Genomic DNA, 23880 nt, shown 5'->3' with positions numbered 1-23880 from the left:
ACACGTCCGCTCCACTTGGGTGACAGCTCCCTCCGTCGAAGTTCCAGCGAAAGCGAGCCGAGAGAAGGAAAGCGGAAGAAAGGAGCGCACCCTGGAATCTTCATTGGCATTCTGTATTTCAGCACCTCTCCAACGCCATCCCCACGTTGTCCCGTCTCCTTTCCCTTTTGTTCGGCGCACCCGCTCACAATCTCTAGGCGCCAGCCAACGGAAGGCGCCAGATGCGTCCGCCAGGTGGCACACGCGTATCTCTCGCTTCCCTAACTTGGCACGGCTCTCGAAGGAAGAATGGGAAAGGGGCACACGAGGGAAGAAAGGGAGGTAGGCGAGGAGTTGCAGTCCTATAAGAAGTGATAAGAGGATGGGTGTTGCGTACATTTTTCGATTGGTGATCGCTGCGGCGACTCAAACCGCGTGCGCTCTCATTGTTTCGTGCGGCGGGCGCGCACTCTCTTCTAACCCCAGTGCGTTTTCATCTGCGGGAAAGAAAACAGAAAAGAAACATGGCGACGGACGCAACTTCCGTGAGCAGACGTAAACTTTTCCAGAGCAGACGCTGCTGCAGCACGCCGGCAATGGCGAGCCTATCCGACTTTCCCGATTCGTTCATCGAGGAGATAAAAGTGAGTAGTGAATGGTGTGAAGCAACCCTTGTCATGGGTGCATCGCTGCGAATAACTTTGTTGTGAAGCTGTACTAAGGGGAACTGGCGCAAGTTCAAGCCACCTGTTGCTTTACTGTTGCCCCCATTTCGCGGGTCTTCATACCAATACGCGATACCCACCAAGCGAAACTATTGGTTCATTCTAGTTATTCTATGTTCACATTCTTGAAAAAGACGAAAGCTTGGCTATTTCCCTCTACGACAGCTTGCCCTGCACCTGCACTTTGCTTGCTTTAAAGCAAGAATAAAAAAAAAGAATTGAAGCACGGTGCCCTTATAAGCCGACCTTTGACACTTATCGTTTGCTTGTGATGTTCTACTTCGGCACTAAATATTCCGCAGAATAGCTCACATGTTCATTTGGCTGGGTTTGCCACGATCTTGCTTCTCGAAACCCTGTTCATACGAAACGTCGCTGATCTTGCGATTCTACCGATGTTATGGTCACTGTAGTTCAATGTTCTTAATTTGTAATACGTCACATGTCAACTTCCTGCTCTAACGTGGTTATGGGTGTGGGTTGTAGGTCTACTTTTTTATTCACCTTCGACACAGCACATCAGATGACACTTCAGTAACAGATTCACTGCCTTCAATGAACGGTGCGGTGCGTTCAGTGAATCGAGGCGACCGCGATGCAAGTCTGTAGCAATATCTACAAAACACAATAAGTCTGATTGTTGTAACTCTTTGTAAATTTATATTGACGTATCTAATACTAATGGTATAAACAACGTAGTAAGAAAGACCACTGGCTATAAGCGCTTTTTCTCAAAAGTGTACTAATACTTTCGTTTGGCCAACGCTCGATTCTCATGCATAAGCCATTCTTCAGTGTGGAATCAGTCGCAGTGGTGGCAACCTCACGACCCGCTGACATTTTTTGCTCTTACGAGCAGTTTTCTATAGGGCAGAAAAGTTTACGTGAATACGGGCTCCGATTCTAACAAAAAACTGGATGCTCGCGCTTTTCTCATTCGTAAATGGCGTAACCGGATTTCCGCCAGACAGAGTGACAAAGTCGCGTTATAAGCTGAACTGAGCTGCAACTACAAGCATTGCACCACTCCGCCCGTTGGATGGATGGAATAACTTTAATGAAAGGTCCTGCGAGCTACGGGGCGCAAGGCTTCATAGAGCGGGCTACTCCCACGTTGGGACCGGGAGTTGTAACTCCCTGGCCGCATCGTGGGCTCGCTGGACAGCCCAGAGCTGCTCCGCCAGGGCCGTGCTGCGTAATACTTCTTGCAGCCTGGTGGACAGGCTGCTTTGTGAATACCGCAAGTTACGTTTCTCGAAAACGAGCCGCCATCTCTTGGTCACTATGCTGTCTTCACAAATATTTTTCCTATTGTTCTAACACATAGCATGTTTGTCATACGCCAGCAGAGCTAAAATTTATACTTCCGTTTGTTGAAAATATTGTCACGAAGCAACAGTGTCGATTGGTGATTGATATTGTGCGCAATATATGATTGATCAAATTCGGCTCAAGAACTCCACCTCGTGATAACTAAAGAAGCTAAAATGTCAGTAGTGAACGCATATCGTGCTAACCACAAATGAGAATTGCTTGCAATTAGTAAAATGGCACTCAAGCACCTTCTTTAGCACCAATGTCTTCAATGTCGTTGTCGTAACCACTACAAACGTTTTTGAAGTATGTTGCAATGCCTCATGCATTTCACTGACGTTCGCATCTATGTTGCGAACTTACCTTAGGAGGCAATTATATTTGAAGTTGTGTAGCGTATGTAATGCTATATTATGTGCTTTATACCTGTGTCAGCACAGACAGATTCTTCAAATACGGGCTGCAAGATTAGAGCACTTCTATAGTTAGAGGCTTATCATGTTTCTATCTTTCTCCCATTTTCTGCTCCTCAATTGGAAGGTAGCTAACTGGACACGTCCTGGGTTACCTCACTTCCTTTCTCTTTTCAGTTCTTCTCTATCTCTCTCTTTATTACGTTACTGTCTCCGCAAGCTCCTCAACACATTTTGTATCCGTGATCGCTAGCCTGTTCTTCCTGTAGGCTTAGCCGTTGCTCTGCCAGCTGAAGTTCGCGTCACGCTGTTTAACAGCCTCACAGATTTATCCCATGAATACGCACTTCTTGTCACTCTCAATTCATGCAATTGTTTTAGGGAGGCCGAGATAACCCACCGCAAATTTTAAAGCGATGTTGTATTTGCCTGCTCCTTGAACTTTCCTGCTGCCGCTGCTGCTGCTGGTTATTGTCTCGCTGAATAGCAAACTTTGGTGACAAGGTATGTGCCTGAATAGGCAATATGCTGCTGTCTGCTGTCTGGTCCAGAAGACAACTGGGAACACTGGTTTTGTGCCCGAACAGAGAGTTTCGGCACTGGGCACGTGCAACTAGATATGTGCCAATGGGTAGAGGCCCATTCCTGGCGAAATCGCCCAGAATGAATATGCTAACCTGACGTACTAGGTATAAAGCCTTGAATGCATCTAGATAATTGTCGTACATCTCTGTGCACATACCGCACATCAACAAACCCCTTCGTGATTATCTGTTCTTTTTTATAGGGGGGGGGGGGAGGGCGCAGTATCTTTTCCTAAGCATTATGTACGAACTCACCCAATAACAAGCTTTATTGAACATGCTTCGCTCGACATGTATCACAGATCTACGTACTCGTGTTGTAAGCAGCTAACTGCAACAGGCCACGAGTCTGCAGGACCCTCACTAACTCAAACAAGCTCTGTGTCATTTACATTAAAACACTGCGTTAAATGTGTGTGTGTGTGTGTGTGTGTGTGTGTGTGTGTGTGTGTGTGTGTGTGTGTGTGTGTGTGTGTGTGTGTGTGTGTGTGTGTGTGTGTGTGTGTGTGTGTGTGTGTGTGTGTGTGTGTGTGTGTGTGTGTGTGTGTGTGTGTGTGTGTGTGTGTGTGTGTGTGTGTGTGTGTGTGTGTGTGTGTGTGTGTGTGTGTGTGTGTGTGTGTGTGTGTGTGTGTGTGTGTGTGTGTGTGTGTGTGTGTGTGTGTGTGTGTGTGTGTGTGTGTGTGTGTGTGTGTGTGTGTGTGTGTGTGTGTGTGTGTGTGTGCGTGCGTGCGTGCGTGCGTGCGTGCGTGCGTGCGTGCGTGCGTGCGTGCGTGCGTGCGTGCGTGCGTGCGTGCGTGCGTGCGTGCGTGCGTGCGTGCGTGCGTGCGTGCGTGTGTGCGTGTGTGTGTGTGTGTGTGTGTGTGTGTGTGTGTGTGTGTGTGTGTGTGTGTGTGTGTGTGTGTGTGCGTGTGTGTGTGTGTGTGTGTGTGTGTTTGCTCTTGCACCCTTTATAGTCACATTTATTCATTTTGTTCACCAAGTTTGTTCATGGTACTAGAGTGCGAGGTTGACTCATGGATTTCGCATCCCAAAACAACACGACAACCTTCGCCGTTGCGCGGTGTTGGCTAACACTCCTAGGGCTAATCCAGTACGCGTACATAAACACCGAAAGAAGCGGAAGGATGGTGGCCGTTTGGTGAAGCATGGAACACGTAATGCGGACGGCGTGTGTTCGGTCCTCACCTGCGACGAGTTATTTTGTCATCTGCTTTCCGTTACCTTTGTATCATTACTTCCACATTTGAATTGAACACAGCCATTAACTTCCCCTATGCTTTCTCTGACTTCACTGTCTGTTTCGACGTATTGTTGAAACTAATAAAAAGTTCGAGCCCCTCAGTTTCTTACCGCTCAAACTACTACACAGGGCTTCGTTTTATTTTCATAACCTGGGATCCTTTCACAGGCGCTCGAAGCGAGGCACACGAAGAAGTTTCGCATTAAGCCAACATCGAAGTGCAGCAGCTGAAGCACGGTATCTAACCCGCGATGTCGTGCTCCGCGACACCAGAAAGCCAACGCCATTGCGCAGGCACGACCTGGGTGCCTAGTATTCAATGTGTTTTTTTTCTAGTCCTATGAGTTATTTATTTGTCGGTTGAAGACCATGTACAACATGTTTAAAGGGGACATGGATGAATGAAGGCATGGATGCAGAAATGGGCCATGCTACCCTGGAAGCGACAGCTACAAAATTTTCGCTGAGGTATCGCGACGAAGAATAACGCTACTAAGAAAATGTCGATCAATACAGGCGTCTTATGTGGCAGGAAATTTCTTTAAACTAAGTATTCTTCACAAAAACCATATGCATGATGTTAGGGATACAAGTTTTGAGCAATGAAGGGAAGGCTCACTTTGCGCAACAATATACAGGGCGGCAAATACACTTGAACAATGAGTTCGAACTCTCTATACATCAGTAAGGAAAAGGTCTTTCACCAAAGGTTTAATAATTGCTTGTGAAGGTGGGCACCAGTGTGTGTAGCATGGTGGCCCCTCCATTTGATAAATTGTGATTTTGCGAACGTAACATTTACTGACCAGAACTTGCGCACGAGCGTTGTTTCATTGTGGAATTGCGTCTGAAATTGTGTGCGCTGTCTCTTGCGTGCTATACAAAACGATTCATCACACTATTCACAGAACGCATTCACATATCTTTTCGCTGTCCGTTCTTTCGAGGCGTGGTGGCATAGCCAGAAAAGGAACCGAGTTCTCGAAGTTCTGACACGGCAAAGTGTTATATACAATGTCCAATCCCGCACGAAACGTCGATATATGTCACGACTTTTTCCTGCATGGCACCACCTATGTCCTACTTCCCCAATATCACTGTCAATTAGCGACCGCATTCCGCGCTGCCAGTGCAAGGCGAGATTCTTGAGGAGCGCAGGGAGGCCACCAGCCGTATCCCGGGTAACCGCTTCCCGTCGCGTAAGAGGTTGTCCCCTTTCTTGCAGTCGAGCGACGACGATTACGGCGCGCTGACGTCAAGGCTTAATTCTGTCACGGCAGTGAAGAGGACATGGACTGGCGCGACAGTGTAAGGTTACAGCAGCTGTCGCAATCGACGAGACAAACTCGATCCCCGATGAGTTGAGCCTCGCATTTGCGCAGAGCACATCCGAAACGATTGACGGGTCATTATTGGTTCACCTAGATTATCTTTATCTTGACCTATCTTTACCTCTTCAAAGCCCAGTCCAACATGACTGATAAAATGGACAGGCAATCAAAAAATTTTCTTGCTGAGTTTTGGTTTAAACACAAAATTTATGATTAAATGGGTTCGCCCAACGCTGAATGACAAGAAGCAAGTATCCTCTATTCGATCGGAGCAAACTAAGAAGCAGTTTGGTTCACGACTGCTCTGTTTTAACATCGCGGCGGCTAAGTTTTGGACGCGTGAATTTATGAGAGGATTATCAGACCCAATATACACACCGCTAGTTCAGTTTATACGCACTTAATATTTCCCTGGTCGAACAAATTCTGGAGCACATGGATGTTTGAGGTCGCCCTTAACGTATGATTGTGAAATTTGGGGCCCTTTCCTCTGTGCTCTTTTTCTAAAGGACAAACAATCCCACGCTTCATCCTGTCTTGTAGTCACTTTAGGGTTGAAAAAAAAAATCTTAGAACTGCCTCTACGAAGACCTGGTCTCGATTTAACAAACTCTGTCATTCTTTCGTTCGGAGCCTCGACTCTGGGATTGAGCCACACTGGTGCTCGTCCAAACAAATTCCTTATTCAGACCAGCCGAACGCTCTGTTAAATTTGCATCTTTCTGTTTCTTTTCTTTTTTTTTGTACTTTCCACTTAATTACCACTGGTCATCATTACTGATATTCCTTTCATTTTAATATGTAACTTTGCCTTTCAACAGCATTTACTCTATCATTTCGCATTACAACTTGGCAAGAATTCATGGTCGATTCTTCACGTGGGAGCCACATTATCGCTAAAGAACAATATCCATGTTCAGAGTCGTATAACAAGTGTAAAATCCCAAACTGCAGTGGTATTACACAGGTAATATATAAGGAACTGCAATGCACTCTTCTCTTTTACGTCTGTTACAGAAAAAAAAATATCGCTTAAGGAAATTCTCGCGAAAACGTTTTCAGCTTTTTATTCTCGGTGTATTTTGCAAATTTCGATGAGGAGGAGGAATAGAATTTGTTTGTAGAAATTAGCTGAGGGTTGAATCGTCATCCCTTGTCCAGAATTCCGTGGGTCTTAGCAATAGCTTGGCCCTGCTCACCAGTCGATACTGGTCTTCAGGGCTCGGGCTTGTCAGCTGGGCCTCCCATTGCTCGATGGTTGCTTTAGTGATCGGTGGTGTCGATGGGTTGTGCTCACACTCCCATAACGTGCGGTAAAGGTTACTTGGCACAGAGCAGAAGGCGCATTTGTAATTGTAGATCGCAGGATACATGGCGTGCAGAATGGTGCCATGTACGGATGTGCCGGTATACAACTTCCGGAACATCACCGCCTCTTCTCTGGTAAGCTAGGGATGCAGGCGTGGGCAGCTAAGTTCACCTACCCAGTCTGTAATGGCACAGGGTGTCGATGCATCTTTTCGGGATGCCATGAACCCGGCGGGATAGCTCGGAGAATGTGATTTTGGGCGGTGGCCTGAGCTGCTAGAGCACCTGCTAGGAACTCGTGTCCTGGGGCCCAGACATTAGATATTTCTCGAAAATTGCCTAGTTTCTTGATGATGCCTAGGACTCGTTTGGAAGTGCGGCCCGCCCCTTTTGGTAATTTCTGCATGTTGTTTTAGAGTCCGTGATGGCTGTGATGTGCTCTTGCTCTCACTTGCTCGTCGTGGCCGCCATGGGCTATCACCGTTACTTTTACCTAGTGAATATCTGGAGTGTTGACTGAAGCAGCTGCTACCTCTTCTCCCTGGCAGTTGAGCAGGCTGACAGCGTGGGCCACACTGTTCTTGTGCTTTGCCACGTCGGTCTGTCTGAATTCTCTTCTTGGTCCTTCGTAGACGTTGCGTCGAGATTGTACTCTGGCTTGCCTCCTTTCCTTGTTTTATTCGGGGTGCATGATTCTGGTAAAGCTGGCCACCATGATTTTCCCCCTCGGGGGTAGAGTAACCCGCTGCTTGCTTGATTCAAATCAACTGGGTGGCCCAGTCTTAGCGTGTCTCTACCCTTGTTGTCGAGCTTGAGTCGCTCTATTGGGCTGGTCCTTGTGGGTCTCTGCTAGTTCCTCCCAAGTATTGTGCATGTTCATGCTGAGTAGCTTCTCCGTCGAGATCGTCGGTGAAAGCCCCAGTGCCAGCGTGTACTTATTTCGTATGAGAGTGTTCAGATTGCCCCTCTCGCGGTTCTCGAGACCCAGGTATTTTCTTCAGATATATTTATGACCCGCCCTTAAAGGTTAAAGGGACACTCACCGCGCCACATAGCATATTTTGCTTATACGTTGAAATGCCTTACGTGCCTTCTAGTGAGCGTTCTATCGCAATAATTTTTCATCTCTGTTTATTATTAGCAAAGCTATAAATATTTAAAGTGTCGCGAACCCATGACTTCTGGAGGCTAGCTTCTCTGCCAATATAGTCACTTTCGTGAATTGTCCTGTCTAGCCTCCAAAACCAAAATTGCTTCCCTGCGTTCTCCCATACCGGAGCCGGAGGATCGCGTAAAGTACACGTCACAGATCCCGCCTTCTTATTCGTTTTCCTCATATTTTGCTACGTGGCGCACTTCCAGTGACGATCTCGCATGTGAGCCTGCGAACTGTTGCGTTTGTTTAGTTTCGCTTCGTGCACGATCTTGAGAGCTGTGCACGAGAGCATCTGCATTGTTTTCTGACTGTTTCGGCTGACTGGATCCCTCGGTGCGTACACGTTTAGAGACACTGGTCCGTCTCATGGAGCCTTACCAAGATACTCCACGTCGTTGTACCACTGGCACCAGACTGGCGGTATGATAAGAAAGCGCGCATAAACACTGAGGTAGACGCGAAAGGATCAAAGACCATGACTGCGCTCTTGAACACGCTAGAAAATAATACAGCTTCGTTCTCTGTGCGCACGTCTGCACGACGTGGGAACAAGCAGATGAAACGAAGATACAGTCGAGTGCAAAAGCTCAAGGACCAGAAGTGCCGTTATTTTTTTTCGTCGCAGCCTAGACAGGAAGGCTGAAATCAAGCGGTACGGCTTACGTGCGCCAGTTTGACCAGCGTCATGCGTTAATACAATTTCACGTTGCACGTCGGAGCTAGGAGAATTTACATTTTTTTGCTGATGCCGTCATCTCTAGACTTTTGCACTCGAATGTACGTCATCACGGCATTTCTGCGAACTAGGTCTCCAACCGCTTGACTCTAAATTTAACCCACCGAGCCGACGCCTAGGAATCCGAAACCGAGCGCATACATCCTCTAGTCTTGTACCAAGACATCACACAACATTGCAAGCTAACCCGCAGAATATACGCACCCCGACACACAAAAAAAAGATGACCGTTCCTGAGAGCCTGCGGATCATCATTATAATGTACCGCATTTGAAAGATAATATGCTTAGCTGAAGTGAGAACGAGACTAAATGCAGCAGCATACCGTGTAATGTTAACTAACAAAATTGGAAAATAACGGGGAGGACCGCTTCTGGAGATGGTCCCGACAGGGGCCTCTGTGTCAGCAGGCGTTGTGTTCGCTGCGACATCAAGGACCTGAGCACATGTCGGTCGGACCCTACCGCGCTTAGGCGTGTGTAGCTTAACCGTGTCTGGGGAAAAGGTGATCGCCGGTGTTAAGTCGACACCAAGAGTGCTTGGACCTTTAACGCCCCTCGGTGGAGGCAACAGATCTTTTTGGCCTCGACTAGATGGCCTGCCTGGATTGACCTGTCCGGGGGAAGCGATTATTCATCTTTTCTTTAAGTCCACCTCTCTGATCTTTCACTTTCCTATTTTATCAGTCTTCTCTTCATTTTTCTGCTATTGTTCTTCCTACTTTCCGTTGGCGAAGGTTAACCCTGTGTAATGAGGCTCAATCGGCAAGAACTTGGGTGTTTTACCCAAGGCTGTGCAAGGATAGTTTGCGAATGTATTGTGATGCAGATGCAAGATACTAAGGCGATAAGTACTCCAGATACAAATACACGAGAAGAGCAAAGTAATTACATCCGATAGAGTGCTTGCCACTTGTAGCTTATGATACTTCGATACAGTAGTTAATTTCTTGTTACGCCTTCACTGTAAGTGCTTCTGAAACTATAATAGTGCCTCTTGGAAATTTGTTATCTTCCACCAGCAGACCTCGTTCCTTTTAGATTTCCTCTATAAACACGTAGGAAACTTTTACACGTTCTAGCAAAGTAGACATGAACCTATATTTGTCCCCTGCAGAACGAAGGCCTCCCTAAGTGGTCTCCAATCACTCCTGTCTTGCGCTAGCTGATTCCAAGTTGTGGCTGTAAACTTCATAATATTATCCCATGACGTAATTCTCCGCCGTCCACGACTGCGCTTTCCTTTCCTTGGGAGCCACACACGCGCGCACGCGGTACATGCAGACATTCCTCGACTATGCCAACTGCTAGTCTCATTTGTGGTGTTCGCAGAGCAAGATATCACTTAAGGAGGCTCCAGTCGAAACGGAAACCTCGGAAGCCTCGGAAACCGAGATTCCAGTCGAGAGTAATGGCGCCCCGGATCCGAAGGAAAACTCCGCCGTGGTCTTCTCCCTGCGCAACCAAGTCGGCGGCTTGGTCAGGGCTCTGAGAGTGTTCAAGGTAAGCATCGTTGGGAACTGTACAAGGCGTTGAGGAGGAAACGTCGTGACCAATCTCAGACTTGCTCGGAGCTCTTGCATACAAAGGAAACCGATAGAGGTTGCTCTGAAAAGTAACTGCGCAGTTCAATAAAAAGTCATTTTGCTCCAGGGTTCAAGCACGAAACTTACGCCTTTTCAGGACAGTCGCTCTACTACTGTAAGCTAAGAGAGAGGCCAGTGGGTGGAAGAGAGGAAAAACGGGATAGATCGAGGTGCTCGATGTGGTAGTAATAACCGTACGAAGTTAACAGACAATGGAGTCTATATGAAGCGTAGGAGAAATTAAAGAAGAAAATACATTTGTATGCTTCATATAACAGCTGCATCATTTCCAGACTCAATTTCATTTAACAAAAATTCTTCCACCTTGTGAATTTAGGCAAGGTTGCATCTCAGGACGCGAACAATTTTTTTTTTCAACTGCCGCGCCTTGTCTATAAATAACCCGTAGGTATTTCCCAAATGGAAGCGCATTCCCGAGAACATTGTTAAATAATGTCATATTCAACATAATTATTAAATTCCGAGCGGACTTTCAAAATCACCCGGTATATATATATATATATATATATATATATATATATATATATATATATATATATATATATATATATATATATATATATAGATATATAGATATATATATATGCTGCCGTGTGATTCCGAAAACCCGTTCGGAATTTACAAGATTTTTTTATTATCGAAACGAATCGAATCATTTTGCTCGGTACCCGTGTGCCGTCCGTGCTTTTTCCGTTGCGTCCACATACCGCTTCCCAAGATTCGTTAGACGTGCACTTCCGACACCGACTGTCCCGCAGGAAAAGAATGTCAACGTGCTGCACATCGAGTCCCGCAAGTCTCGCGTCAACCCGGCGCAGCACGAGATCTTCGTGGGCGTCGACTGCGACCAGGGCACCATGGACGACGTGGTGCACGCGCTCCAACACGAGGTGGAATGCATCCAGCTGAAGGAGTACTACTCCTCCAAGGGTAAGCTGCTGCTGCAGCAGGATGGCTCGCGCGAGGGCTGCTGCGACACCCCGACACCGTCGCCCCCCGCCGCCGTCCTGCGAGGCGGTCCCACCCTGGCACCCGGCGAGTCGCTCTGCATCGACGACCTCCCCGGTGAGACGCGAAGAATCCGCGCATGGCGCAATTTAACGCACAAACTTGTTTACAAACTAAAGAGGCAACCACACGCGCGCAATATAAACAGCTTGCACGTGCATCCACGGATGCAGCTTATCACCGCACCCGTGCCCAAACATGACGGCCACGATGACGTCAGTGCAACGTATCATCAAGCGTACATAGTTTCGCTTTTTAACGGAGACTGTCTTTTTTACGTTACCCGCCGGGGTTATGCAGTGGCTATGGTGTTGGGCTGCTGAGCATGAGGTCGCGGGATTGAATCCCGGCCATGGCGGCCGCATTTCGATGGAGGCGAAATGCGATAACACCCGTGTACTTAGACTTAGGTGCACGTTAAAGAACCCCAGGTGATCAAAATTTCCGGAGTCCTCCACTACGGCGTGCCTCGTAATCAGAAAGTGGTTTTGGCACGTAAAACCCCATAATTTGGGGGCTGTTCTTCCACCGGATTATCAGTGTTGCTGATTTGTCGCATAGCGTAAGACGCGCCCACCGTGCTGTCACGTTTCTTGTTTATGCAGCTTCTCGACATGCTTGTACCCTATAAAATGGCAGGCACAATGACGTCAACGCAAACCGTCAATTTAAGCGACGGCGACAAACGACGCGATGGGTGGGCCCTGCCTGCGGTCGCGTCGCCGTGTTTAGTTACCATATGGACGCGATACGACTAAAACAAGCAACGACAATTTTGTATTGCTACCCGAATAAGTGAAATTGTACACAAGTAAAAACATTGCGAACCTGTCGCGACGTAAACGCTTTAACCGGTCTGCTCTAGATCCTATTATGGTAAGTCATCAGGGAAAAAGTGCTCCATGTAGCCACTGTGAAATGTTGTGGCGCCATCTGGTATTCAGGGGAATCAAAACTCTTTCGTAGCTGATGGCGTCTCAGGGTTAACAGCGTCAAAACAAGAGAAAGGTAGAGAGAGAAAAGGAGGCAATGAAAAGGCAGGAAGGTTAGCCAGATGCACGTTCGAATTGTTACACTGCCCTGGAAGAAGGAATAAAGGTGTGAAAAGAGATAAAAATGGGAAAGAGCACTAGTCGCAAGCCCACTCGAAGTAGCACACCAAGTCTACAAAGGGTTGCAAAGACCTTTCGATTTTAGATACTGTAACACCGCCTTCGCTGCTTTCTGCGCCACCGGCTTGTACGGCCATGGTCAAAGAAGTTTGGCTCTTGAAAACGGTCTTCAGTCCAACCGGTTTATAACGGTCTGCAGAGAGCAGCGTTGGACGTCATAACGATACCAAATACACAGGACATGCTCAGTATTTCCTTTGATTCCGCAGGAGTCACAAGTATAAGTATGAGACATTCCTCTGCGGAAAGAGCATGCTTTCGTGAAAGTAATCCCTATCCGGAGACGGCCTAACAACGTTGCATTGGAGTGGGGAATTCATGATGGATGTTGCAGCTTTAACGAAGGATCAAGTTTATGTAGGCGACACATCGGGGAACTAAGACAACACCGATAATTGCGCGTCATTCTCAGAGTCAGGAAATAACGTTGCCTTGCAGCATCGGTTCTTGATAGTGGTATAGGAACGACTCGGGTTCCTTTATGAGCGGACTGGGCCTCCTCGTCGGCGAAGTCATTACCACAAATACCGGTATATGCTTCCACTTAAATTTTATTTCCTGTCCTTTCTCACAGGTTTGATGGTGAGCATTTCTTGTCTGCTGTACCAACTGCTCGTGAGCCATGGGGCGCAGGGCAAACTGCTAGCTATGAAGGGCTACCTTTGATCCGCAAAATATGACCCATTTGCGTGGACAGTCATGTAGAACGAGATGTATGGCAGCCCGCAGGGCAGCAAACTCCACCATGGATGTTGTTATGTGCGAAAATTTGAATTTCACTTGGACTAGCATATCCGGAATGACAAAGGCAGCTGTTCAGCTGGTGAGCGAGACCAACTCATCAGTATAGGTGCGCATTTGGTCTCCATAAGTTTTCGTCGAAAGAAACAGCTGATCATATAAATAACGACAAATCATTGTCAATACTTCGATTTCAACGCGAGATGAGGCCAAGCGAAGGCTGATTATTTTGTTATGTCCCGACAGAGAGCAACAGCAAGAGTGAATTCCCATAGAAGTTCCTTTCGACATTGTGATCTTGCTTACAAAAGCTCCCTTGGCGTTTGTCATAATGTCCCATTGGGATGTTGTGCACCCGCGTGAGTCGCATGCTTAAAAACACTGTAGAAGTGGTGACAGGTGTACTTTGTGCTAAAGTACAACCGCCCAAAAACTTGAAGCTTTCTACGCACCCCATGGAAAGGTCACACTTACTCTGCCACTTAAAGCCGAAGATGTCAGGCATTGGGACACGCGGTTAAACGATATGCGGACATAGGCTCAATCGATCACATCCTGACAGTCTTCAGCGCTGCAAGGAGTCAGGGTAAAGATCACCACTCAGGTGCTCTTCTAAAATCTACAGCACAGACGCTTCAGTTACGGCTAAAGATATAACCGCGAGTAAAACTAATGGTGCAGCAGCTATACTGCCCAGATAACGCGTTTCAGATACTGTGTCAAGAGCAAAAAAAGAAAGTAGGGAAACAAAAAGCATTTATTTCTCGACAGGAACGTAGACTCCGAAAGGCAATGTATACGCAAGATATTTACAAACGATAAGCAATAAGGTGGCGAGTGAGAACAACACCATGACGTTAATGTTGTGTTCCTAAAACCATAGAGTTTCCTATAAAAATTACCAGAGGGAATATTGGCGATACTGTCTACGGAAGCTGCAAGTATGACGGTTCCCTCAGCATGGGAATGATGGACAGTGCATGCCTTTGCCTAAACTTCGTCCTTCTGGCTTCAAACGACCTGGTGACTTCGCAAATTCATCGTTTTCAGCGGCATACAACGTTTTCAATGCCACAATTCAGAAAGATTATGCATAAGTACTTAACCTTGTTTAAAATACCACGAGGGCTTGGGAACTTATAAAGACAAAGCGTAATAAATAGCTGAAAAAGAACGATTGAAGGACGAGCACGAAGTTTAGACAAAATTATGCACTAACCACCATTACCGCGGTAGCTGCTGATATTGAGGCACCATAGAGTAGTTGAACGACCACAGCACCGCAGTTTCATCTAATAATTTTGTAGGCAACTCTCAATCCTGAAACTCTGGAATTTTGACTCTTAGTCATACGAAAACATGAACAAAACGCCCCTGGGAAATAGGATCTGAACTCGCAACAGGCAAGTGGTAATTTCTAGCTGCCGAGCGTGCACGGAGTTTGGCGGATATAGTAGAGCGGAGAGCGGGTGAAAAGGATTTCATTTTTTTGTTACCGCCAACTAGGCAAACCGTTGAACAGCCCAGCAACCTGGCAGGGCCTACTTCCCAAAAATCAATGCGCCTAAAACCCGTAGAGTGGGAGGGGTGGCATCAGCGGAGGTTGCCAAGGCTCATTGGTCGACGTCGTGCTCCACCTAGTTTTTTTTTTTCTTTCCTCCATTCATGTATCCACGAAGACGTTCTACCATATACAGCTTGTTTCTTAACAGGTCGTCGTTTTTATAAACACCGTTCCCAAAATTGAGAAAGGAAACATCCAGAGCAGCGCCCGAGCAACCTATATACTCCTAAGAACCGATGTCCCTTTCGCTTCCTCCTCTTTCTGATCCTGTATTTCCCGTTCGATGTCTAAACACGTTGCTCATGACGTGTTTCCGGCTCCCGCGATCACTTCCGGTGTTTGAAGTACGACCTTCAAAACTGGTTTCTATCGCTCCGAAAGAGCCGTCGCTGTGGGCCGCAATTTGTACATCTCCTATGACAAGTATCATGACTAAAGCTGTCGCGCGCTGCCTGTGTCGGCCGCCAGGCGGAACCACTATTTGCTGAAATTTCGATAAAGCATGTTAACTAAATTTCTATTTAATTTAGCATTTTCAACCCGAAAGTTAGCAATAACCAAACCCCTGGAAAGGCTTGTCGCTCATTTGGCTTGAATGCAATGCGTAATGCGAGAAGGTTTGCATATTCACACATATTCAAATGCTTGAGCATGCTTTTGTCTTCCTGAGGCAACGCACTGTAGTTTCGTGAACAAATTTAAATATATATTACTCATAATTGAAGGTTAACTCCTTAGTGAAGCCTTTTTCTCGCAGAATTTGCCGGTATGCCATGGTTCCCGCGCAAGATTTCCGACTTGGACAAGACTTCCAACAAGGTGCTCATGTACGGTGCGGAATTAGACGCCGACCATCCGGTAAGTGACACATCTCGTTAAAGAGGAATTAAACTCGCGCCTAAAACCTCCATCAAATTGATTCGCTTTTCCCGAGAAGACGTAAAATGTGGACAAGTGTAAAAAAGAATAAATTTCAGAAATATTCCCGCACCATCGAACTATGGTAAAAAGCGTATTCGTAAAATCAACAGAAGATGGCTTAGAGGTAGCATAAAAAATAGTTTTCTTATTATGTCAAATTGAAGCGCTATGAAGATAAAATGACCAGACGCACCATCCCAGCATGGGTTGAAAAAAAAAAGCAATCAGAACTTTTGCATGTACAAAAGTAAGATTCTTGTGCTCCAATTCAATTCTTGAAGTTAATACAAGTTGAATCATTGTGCTCACAGCTTCGCGAAGATAGGTCCAGTTATGCATATCAAAAATACCTTCTTGACAATCAAATACTACATAGGCACAGAATAATTATCATTGTTAATTTATTCGTGCCTTAGTAGTTATAGGCTGGTAAAAGATAACTCCTTGTAGTTTTCTGAAGGGACCTTTGCAAACTCAAGGATGCCACACATGGCAGCCACAGATGAAAACATGACGCCACGGGCGGAATAATGTGACTAAATTTCAGCATTCCCTAGTTGTCCAAGGCATTTGAGTGGCACAGCTCAACGCAGTGCTGACTTCTGCGCCTAGAGTGAGCATAGCAGATATACCAGAAAGCTGACTATATGACATGGAAAACAAAGACAAGAAAATGCTTATTTCTTTACAATGACAGAATATTATTTATTTTCTTCACCTAAGAAATTTGCAACAAATAGTTAGACATGTTGTGCACAAGTGTCGTATTTAGCCATTCCAGTCTGCTGCTATTGACCATCTGCATCCTGAAGTGCGATGTACCATGATATCACATCCATTTTTCCGTTCTGTGTGGCTCGTGCTGCAGGGCTTCAAGGACCCGGATTACAGGCAGAGACGGATGTTTTTTGCTGACGTTGCGATGCAATACAAATAGTAAGTGTAGTGGTGCCCGCGTTCATTCTTGAGCAGCAATGAATAGTGTAACCTTCAAAAACGAAAAGTTTCCGAATACACTTCAGCTGCCAGGCATAGAAATCGTTTCTGTGAACTGCTTCCCGGCAAGTTACCCACAGATAGCACAGCGATCACTTTCTGTTACCTTGTGCACAGAGAAAAGCGTTTTTTTTTGTGGGTGTGCGCAAATAGGATGGCAAAGGTCTAACTACGGGGCTTGACCCAGAGTGAGCTTTGACATCTATTCCTTGTGACAGCTACTTTTGTACCATAAAACCCAACATCATTATTTTGACAACGTATTCTGTGAATTTAAACTGGCATACCGACACGGAAGTTTTGGTGCAAAATAAAAAGAATTAATAATCATACAAAGCAGAGTTCAGCTTCCTTTTATTTCACTAATAATCACACATTATCCGTATGAAATGTGTTTTAAAGCAGTGCTTTTCAAGGATATTTTACCAGTCCTAGTTTATTTAGCGTAGATATTTAGTCTCCCCCCTCCCTATATATCTCGAACTGAAAGAAATAAAGGTACCGCTACGATTTGGATGGTGGTTTGGACGAGTTGTTCAAGGCTCATTACATGAATGCAGCGTAATGCGCCAAAGTGTGGTAGGATACGTTCAAGTTGAGCTTAAAGAAGTATGGTAGCGGAAAAAATTGCTCGCCCTTTGAACGTGTGTACCTTAAGATGCAATATTGTGGACTCCTATTTTTGGTATATATGCCCTTTCAAAGTGATGCTGCTGCTGTTTTCTTCCACCTGACAATATTCCCACGTGTCTTCAATATTGTGCTTGATAGTGATCTTGCAGTTTATGTGCCTATATAGTTCTTTGGCCAATACAATTAGTCAGTGACCGCCTGCGTTTCTATTTCTTTCCGCTAACCGCATTCCGTACTTTGGTGTTTAAGTTTCTTGCGCTGCATTCACGTCATGTACCGCTGTGATATACTTCCCAATGTGTGAGAAGAAATAATTTGCGTTCCATTTACCTATGTGCTTGAATGCGTGAAATACCATTTTGTTGAAAAACTAAATGAAAGAACATTGCAGCGCTGTGTGTGTCAGATGTGCCATCTGTTGTCCGTGTCAAGCTTGCGCTATAACAAAATAAGATATGTATTTTTACAGCGAGTTTGATGGCGCATATCTGCAAACTGATATCATCCTGGAAATTCATTCGAAGTGAATACGCCTTGGAAACTTACCGGCTGCTATTCGCAAATTGCAATATAGGCCATAATCTAATTAATTAAGAAGTTAATTAGTGAATTTTTGCTAAGTATTGGAATATCTGCCTCCATTTTTTGTGCAAGTAATGTCCGCATCTCAGAATAATCCAACTCATGGACTAGGATTATGTTTTCGGCAACAGGCGATTTTGAAAAATTCCGCAAAACACAAGATTGATCACCCCCTATATACCCTTGTAAGGGGTCCATGTGCGCCATTTTCCATTGTAATTACCGGGGTAATACTACTGATGACAAAGGATTTTCATGGTCTGCTGCAATTACAGTGGCTCGCCGATACCACGGGTGGAGTACACCATCGAAGAGCGTACCACATGGGGACGCGTCTTCCGGGAGCTCAGTCAGCTGTATACGACCCATGCCTGCTCCGAGTTTCTGGAGAACTTTCGCCTACTCATAAAATACTGCGGTTACAGGTAAAACTGAGCTTTCGTTGCTGCCTCAGCACTCTTTCAATGACGAGCGAATGGTCCAACATTTTTGTTCTAGTTTTCAATATACGCTATACATGCTTTCTCGACTCCCCACAACGCTTCATTGCTTTTCGGGTTTCTCTTTTTGCAGAGAGGACAACGTACCACAGCTGGACGATGTCAGTCAGTATCTAAAGTGTAAGTTTCAATATTGCGTACTTGTAATAGGCGTGCAAGTAAAGGATACTGTTTCGAGAAACCCGGAACCCGTAAAACATGCATTCACCTGAAGAAGAGTTCCAACCTCTTTCAGGCAACTGTTTTTCTTTATTCTGGACAAAACCTTCACAGTGCGAAACACTATAATATTCCTTAATCCTCGTTACTCTACTTGTGATTGCAGGTACGTTTGGTTTCCCACTTAAGATATCTGCACGAAGGTCAAACTTTCGCTATATTCAATTATCGTCATCACCGTTTTGTCAGCATTTAAAGGCACAAAGCGCCTTACCGAATGAGAGAAGCACACGGAAACGTAGTTAGCAACCAGTGCAAACACAAACTGACACCAGAGTCGAAAGTTGTGGCAGAATCACCCTTCATGTACTTACGAGAAGCAAACGTTCAGTGTGCGAACATGATCCGTTCAACAGTACCACAAAAGTGCGCATAGTATGGTAATAACTCGATCAGGTAGCTTCAAGGCGTATGAACGTCAGAACTGACCAGTTCGCATACAAAACAGCGCAGCAAGCTGAACAATAAGCAAGAATGGTCTCCTCTGGCTGATATTTGGTAGGCTGGCAAGCACCCACTCGTACGTTTCCTTGTTAAGAAGATTCTCCAACATTTACTCTCAGAGATAGTATAAGGGAAAATTAAGGTTGACTAAAATACGATTCGCCGCCAGTGGCAGCCGAACCCACAACTTCTGCCTTGCGCACTTTACGTGGAGGTTCATAACAGCAGCGCGCAACACACAGCCTAACGAATTAAGGAAACAGTTGTCCGTATCACATGCGGCGACTTCGCGCCGGCCAATTCACCATGCCTCTGGACGTACGCGTATCCAGCTGCTGACCTCGAATCGGCGGGTTTACAATTATAGGAACGCATGCTACCCTCACACAGCACATGGTCGTGGACAGAGCTTGGCTGGACGCATCGTACTAAAGCAAACGTTGCTGCCGGTACACGTCTGTTACCATAGAAATTTTCCCGAAATTTTCGTGGCCTCCTTACTGGTTGACATCAGCGTATTTCGAATGCACACTCAAACTCTCATATAACCTCTTTGCCAGCGCTTCGTGGTTCCTCGTAGTACCTCATAGAGATGGGTCGTGATGTTTTGCAATGATAGAGGAGCAAACGGGAAGAGCGTGACGTGTTCGCTTCTTTCTGTGTCCTTGCAGATAGAACGGGGTTTCAGTTGAGACCCGTGGCTGGTTACCTGTCGGCCCGAGATTTTCTGGCGGGCCTCGCATTTCGCGTGTTTCATTGTACGCAGTACATACGCCACGGCTCAGATCCATTCTACACGCCGGAGCCGTAAGTACTTATTTACGTGCTCGTGTAATTCGCGCAACAATTCTTGCTCGTGCTTATTTATTTATTTATTTATTTATTTATTTATTTATTTATTTATTTACTGGGTACCTGCTTCGCCATTCAGGCATTAGAGCAGGGAGGGTACAACTCGTATAAGCAAACACTCAAAATTTCATTCATTTATCGTCGATCCACAGAATGGCTACCACGTGCGGTCAGACGTCGTTCTCTTGCAGAAACAAATTTACATAGTCTACAGATTGCCTATTGACCTTTCTCAGACCACTTTCTTTCTTTTTCTTTTCTTTTTTTTTATAGACTTGTCCATTTGGCCATGCGAAATTCCCCACGTGTTTCTGCGACGACTGCCTTCGATCAATAAACATAGGGGAGACGATATAATCATTTTGTTGACCAAGTCTCATGCGTACCAATAGTTTTCATTAGAATTAGTATTATAACTTACTAATATTATTATCAATTAACAAGGTTGTGGCGTTTATTAATGATAAATAATGAATGAACAATAAATTAGCATAACACATTGATTATTAATAAGTATTGATTTACGCCGATTAAGCAATCCATGTACCTCTCATAATCCAATTTTTGGCATTATGTATTGCTTTTAATTGCTCAGCTTCGTGTCCTCAATAAAACAAAAACCTGCTTGATCCTTCTACGAAATGCAACGTGGACTGGCACCAGATCAATTGGCGTTTTATGGCAGTAAAAATTGTAGCGCTCAAGTGTAATGTAACGATAAGAAAATTGTGGCACAGGAACAGTTTTCAAACGAAACAGAACCATGTTCAAAAACGCAGTCTTCAATACAGAAGAGCAATTCTTTGGGCATACAGGGAGCTAAGAAGGCTATTCATGAAAAAAAAAATGATTTCACAGGACAATGAAGAACTCAATTTTTCTTTCGTGCTTTTCTGTAACCTCAGGGATTGCTGCCACGAGCTTCTGGGTCACTGCCCGATGCTGGCCGATGCGAACTTCGCGCAGTTCTCACAAGAAATTGGACTCGCCTCCCTAGGTGCTTCAGATGATGAGATCGACAAGCTCGCTACGGTGAGTCGTCTAAGATTGTATTTTTATTAAATTTGCGCTACTTTGTACGCTGCTTCTATATCGAGACGAAGCTCTCATGCATAGAAGATCTAAATGTGAGTTCACTAAGAGGCTTGAATGCTTAAGATTTATTAAACCGTGTGCTTAATTTTCAGCAATTTCCAATTACGAGTATTACAAAGCGAAAAACAACTGCATTTTATCTCTAATATCTCTCATACAGTTATTTGAAAATCTCTCGCGTTGTTTGCCGGTAGCAAACCATAACATGATCCTAGTTTCTAGCAGGCCTTCTTAATGTGACAAGCGCCGGAGATACCATACTCAGTCCCATTTGGGTCACGGCGTCAACATACTGATTGAAAAAATTATCTTGGCGTTTGGCGACCACCAGTAATAACTTTTGTTTGCGTTGTAAAGATCATCATGGTTCAATGAAAGAATGTGAACCATTCTGTATTGGCTTCAAGCATTTTATTCTATATTGGTTTTCTTTTTCAATCCTAAACAGTTGTATTTACCTTCGATCCGTCCGTATGGTGGTGACGGTTCTTAGATTTTTGAAACTATAAGATGCAATCTTTGTCCGAAGCTTCGGAGGCTATATTAAATTTGTTTCAACAAGCAAGCCACCATGCGCAGTTTCAAGAAAAGTGCATGCGTCCACTGACCAACGGTCTTTACTGTTCCATAGAAAACATGCGATGGAAAAATACAGCAACGCAATAATGATTACAAGTGCCACATCAAGTGCCTTATTAACAAAATATAGCGTAAAGTACATTTAAGTACAGACAAATAATTCGACGTTATCTGTTTCACGTGCTTAATTTCTCGAGGCTATGTCTCCTAACAAGGCACTCAAGATGAGATTCAAAGGCTTTGAGCTACAGAACTAGGCTTTTGATGTAGCTGCTCGCAGTAATTTTGACAATATCAGGATACTTCGCTGCACTGTTGCCGTAGAACTGATATGCTTTTATTATTATCGTGTCGCACTTAACTTCTTTTTTTCTTTCTCTCTGTTGTGACATTCCTTGTAGTGTTACTTTTTTACGGTGGAGTTCGGATTGTGCAAGCAAAACGGTGAAATGAAGGTGTACGGAGCTGGTCTGCTTTCTTCAGCGGCAGAGTTACGCGTAAGTATAGTTTAAATAACTAAAATAAGCATAAGGATAGTTATTATATTGCCCTTTTAAAAACTAAGCTGTACATTGAATTCTATGTCAGAACGCAGGTATGTCAGAACTCTATGTTAGAAGGCAGTTATACTATGCAAAAATTTATTAATTTGCTCTATAATAACAGCTTAGCGATCTGTCATTCTACGGATAGAAGTCCACAATGGATACCGTGTAGACAGTACGTGGATTTATGGCCATATACCATTCGTCGAATTATCTCTAATAGGATTCTGCAAACAGCCCGTTTGTAAGTCTATGGGCAGCAATAACTTAAAAGACTTGTTGAAAAAATGTGTACATACACAGTATCACACTTGTTAGCCAAGCGGGCAAGTACATATGAAAAGGCAAAGTGATTCGCAACAATTATTGGGACTATCTATAGAGTCAAAGAGCCTGAAGGAATCCTTCAGGCTGTGAATACTGAACTCTGCTTTTTTTTTGTTTTACTTACAGCACGCCCTTACGGACAAAGCAAATGTGCTGCCATTTGACCCGGCCATAACGATTGAGACTGAGCCGATCATCACGGCTTTCCAGAACGTCTATTTCTACACGGACAGTTTCAACGAAGCGAAGCTGCAAATGAGGTAATGTTGTACACTGCGGAATGCTGTTATTGTGTTTTTACCTGAAACAGCAACAAAACAGAATTGACCATGGTAAGGTGGTGAGGGCTGCTGCGCTGTACTTGCTACTGTGAAAGGAAGTTACCAAAAAGTAAATCACAATGAGCGGTGAGATTTTTAGTCGAGGGCTAAATGTCCTGTAGTATAGGTAGCTTTATTATCATGTAAAACGAGTGAAATTAGCCGATAATGAGATTAAACGAATGTAAGATGGAGTCATATTTCATGCTGTTAAATAAACCTGTCATCTTAACTCAGAAGAGTCCGTTGAACCCAATGGCATTGGTTTCATGAGGTTACAATGCATTTTAAACAGAAATTTAACGACCAGCCCATCCCGTCTCAAAGACGACAGGCATGTTGTCAATACGCTCGGTGTTGTTCGAGGTGAGAATAACGCTAACTGGAGACAAGCCTTTTTTTTTTTCAGTCAGTCTCACCTCTGCTAAGCCTTAGCCTATCGATTACCAACAGATCTCCATGAAACTGATCAGCTGCGAACAACACGGCCCCTGTTTAAATCAAATTTAATCCATCCACTACTGAGACTCTTGACAGCTTAGGTGAAACTGCAAGACATCAAACCCTGTCAAATGGCAAATGATGCGCTTCATTGCGCGTGTTGTGTATTTTGTGTGTTTTTGTTGCGCACTTCCTTTTCTTTGTGTGTGCCAGATATCAAGGTTTGTTACTTTCAAATCTATTTACTCACTTTTTTGTTTTTCTCAGGGAGTTCGCCAAGACCATCAAGCGCCCCTTTGGCTTGCGCTACAACCCGTACACCCAGACCGTGGACGTCCTCACCAACACCCGCAAGATTGCCAACATAGTCAGCGAACTGAAGGGAGACCTTTGCATCGTCACCAATGCCCTAAGCAAATTGAGGGTGTCTGACACAGAAAATCCCAACCGTTAAACAATCTAACGTACTCAATCCCGTGGCCAAGTGCTGACAAATAGAGAGCTTTAGCTGGCCGTACATGTATTAACAGCGTTTGCGTATTACAGTAA

The 23880-nt window shown here is 44.9% G+C and overlaps 1 protein-coding gene across 1 annotated transcript; it reads left to right on the top strand.

Moving 5' to 3' along the window:
• Positions 1-512: 512 nt before the first annotated feature.
• Positions 513-23785, top strand: LOC135911502 (tryptophan 5-hydroxylase 1-like). The gene is made up of 12 exons (XM_070527625.1): positions 513-623; positions 10118-10288; positions 11151-11457; positions 15635-15735; positions 16667-16734; positions 18285-18434; positions 18583-18629; positions 19844-19979; positions 20930-21056; positions 22100-22195; positions 22697-22830; positions 23599-23785. Exons 1-12 carry the CDS (start codon positions 576-578, stop codon positions 23783-23785), a joined length of 1572 nt encoding a protein of 523 aa, XP_070383726.1. The 5' UTR covers positions 513-575.
• Positions 23786-23880: the final 95 nt, after the last annotated feature.

The sequence above is a fragment of the Dermacentor albipictus genome, chromosome 10 (assembly GCF_038994185.2).
Source record: "Dermacentor albipictus isolate Rhodes 1998 colony chromosome 10, USDA_Dalb.pri_finalv2, whole genome shotgun sequence".
Classification (NCBI taxonomy): Eukaryota; Metazoa; Arthropoda; class Arachnida; order Ixodida; family Ixodidae; genus Dermacentor; species Dermacentor albipictus.
This window is presented reverse-complemented; position numbering and strand designations above follow the sequence as displayed.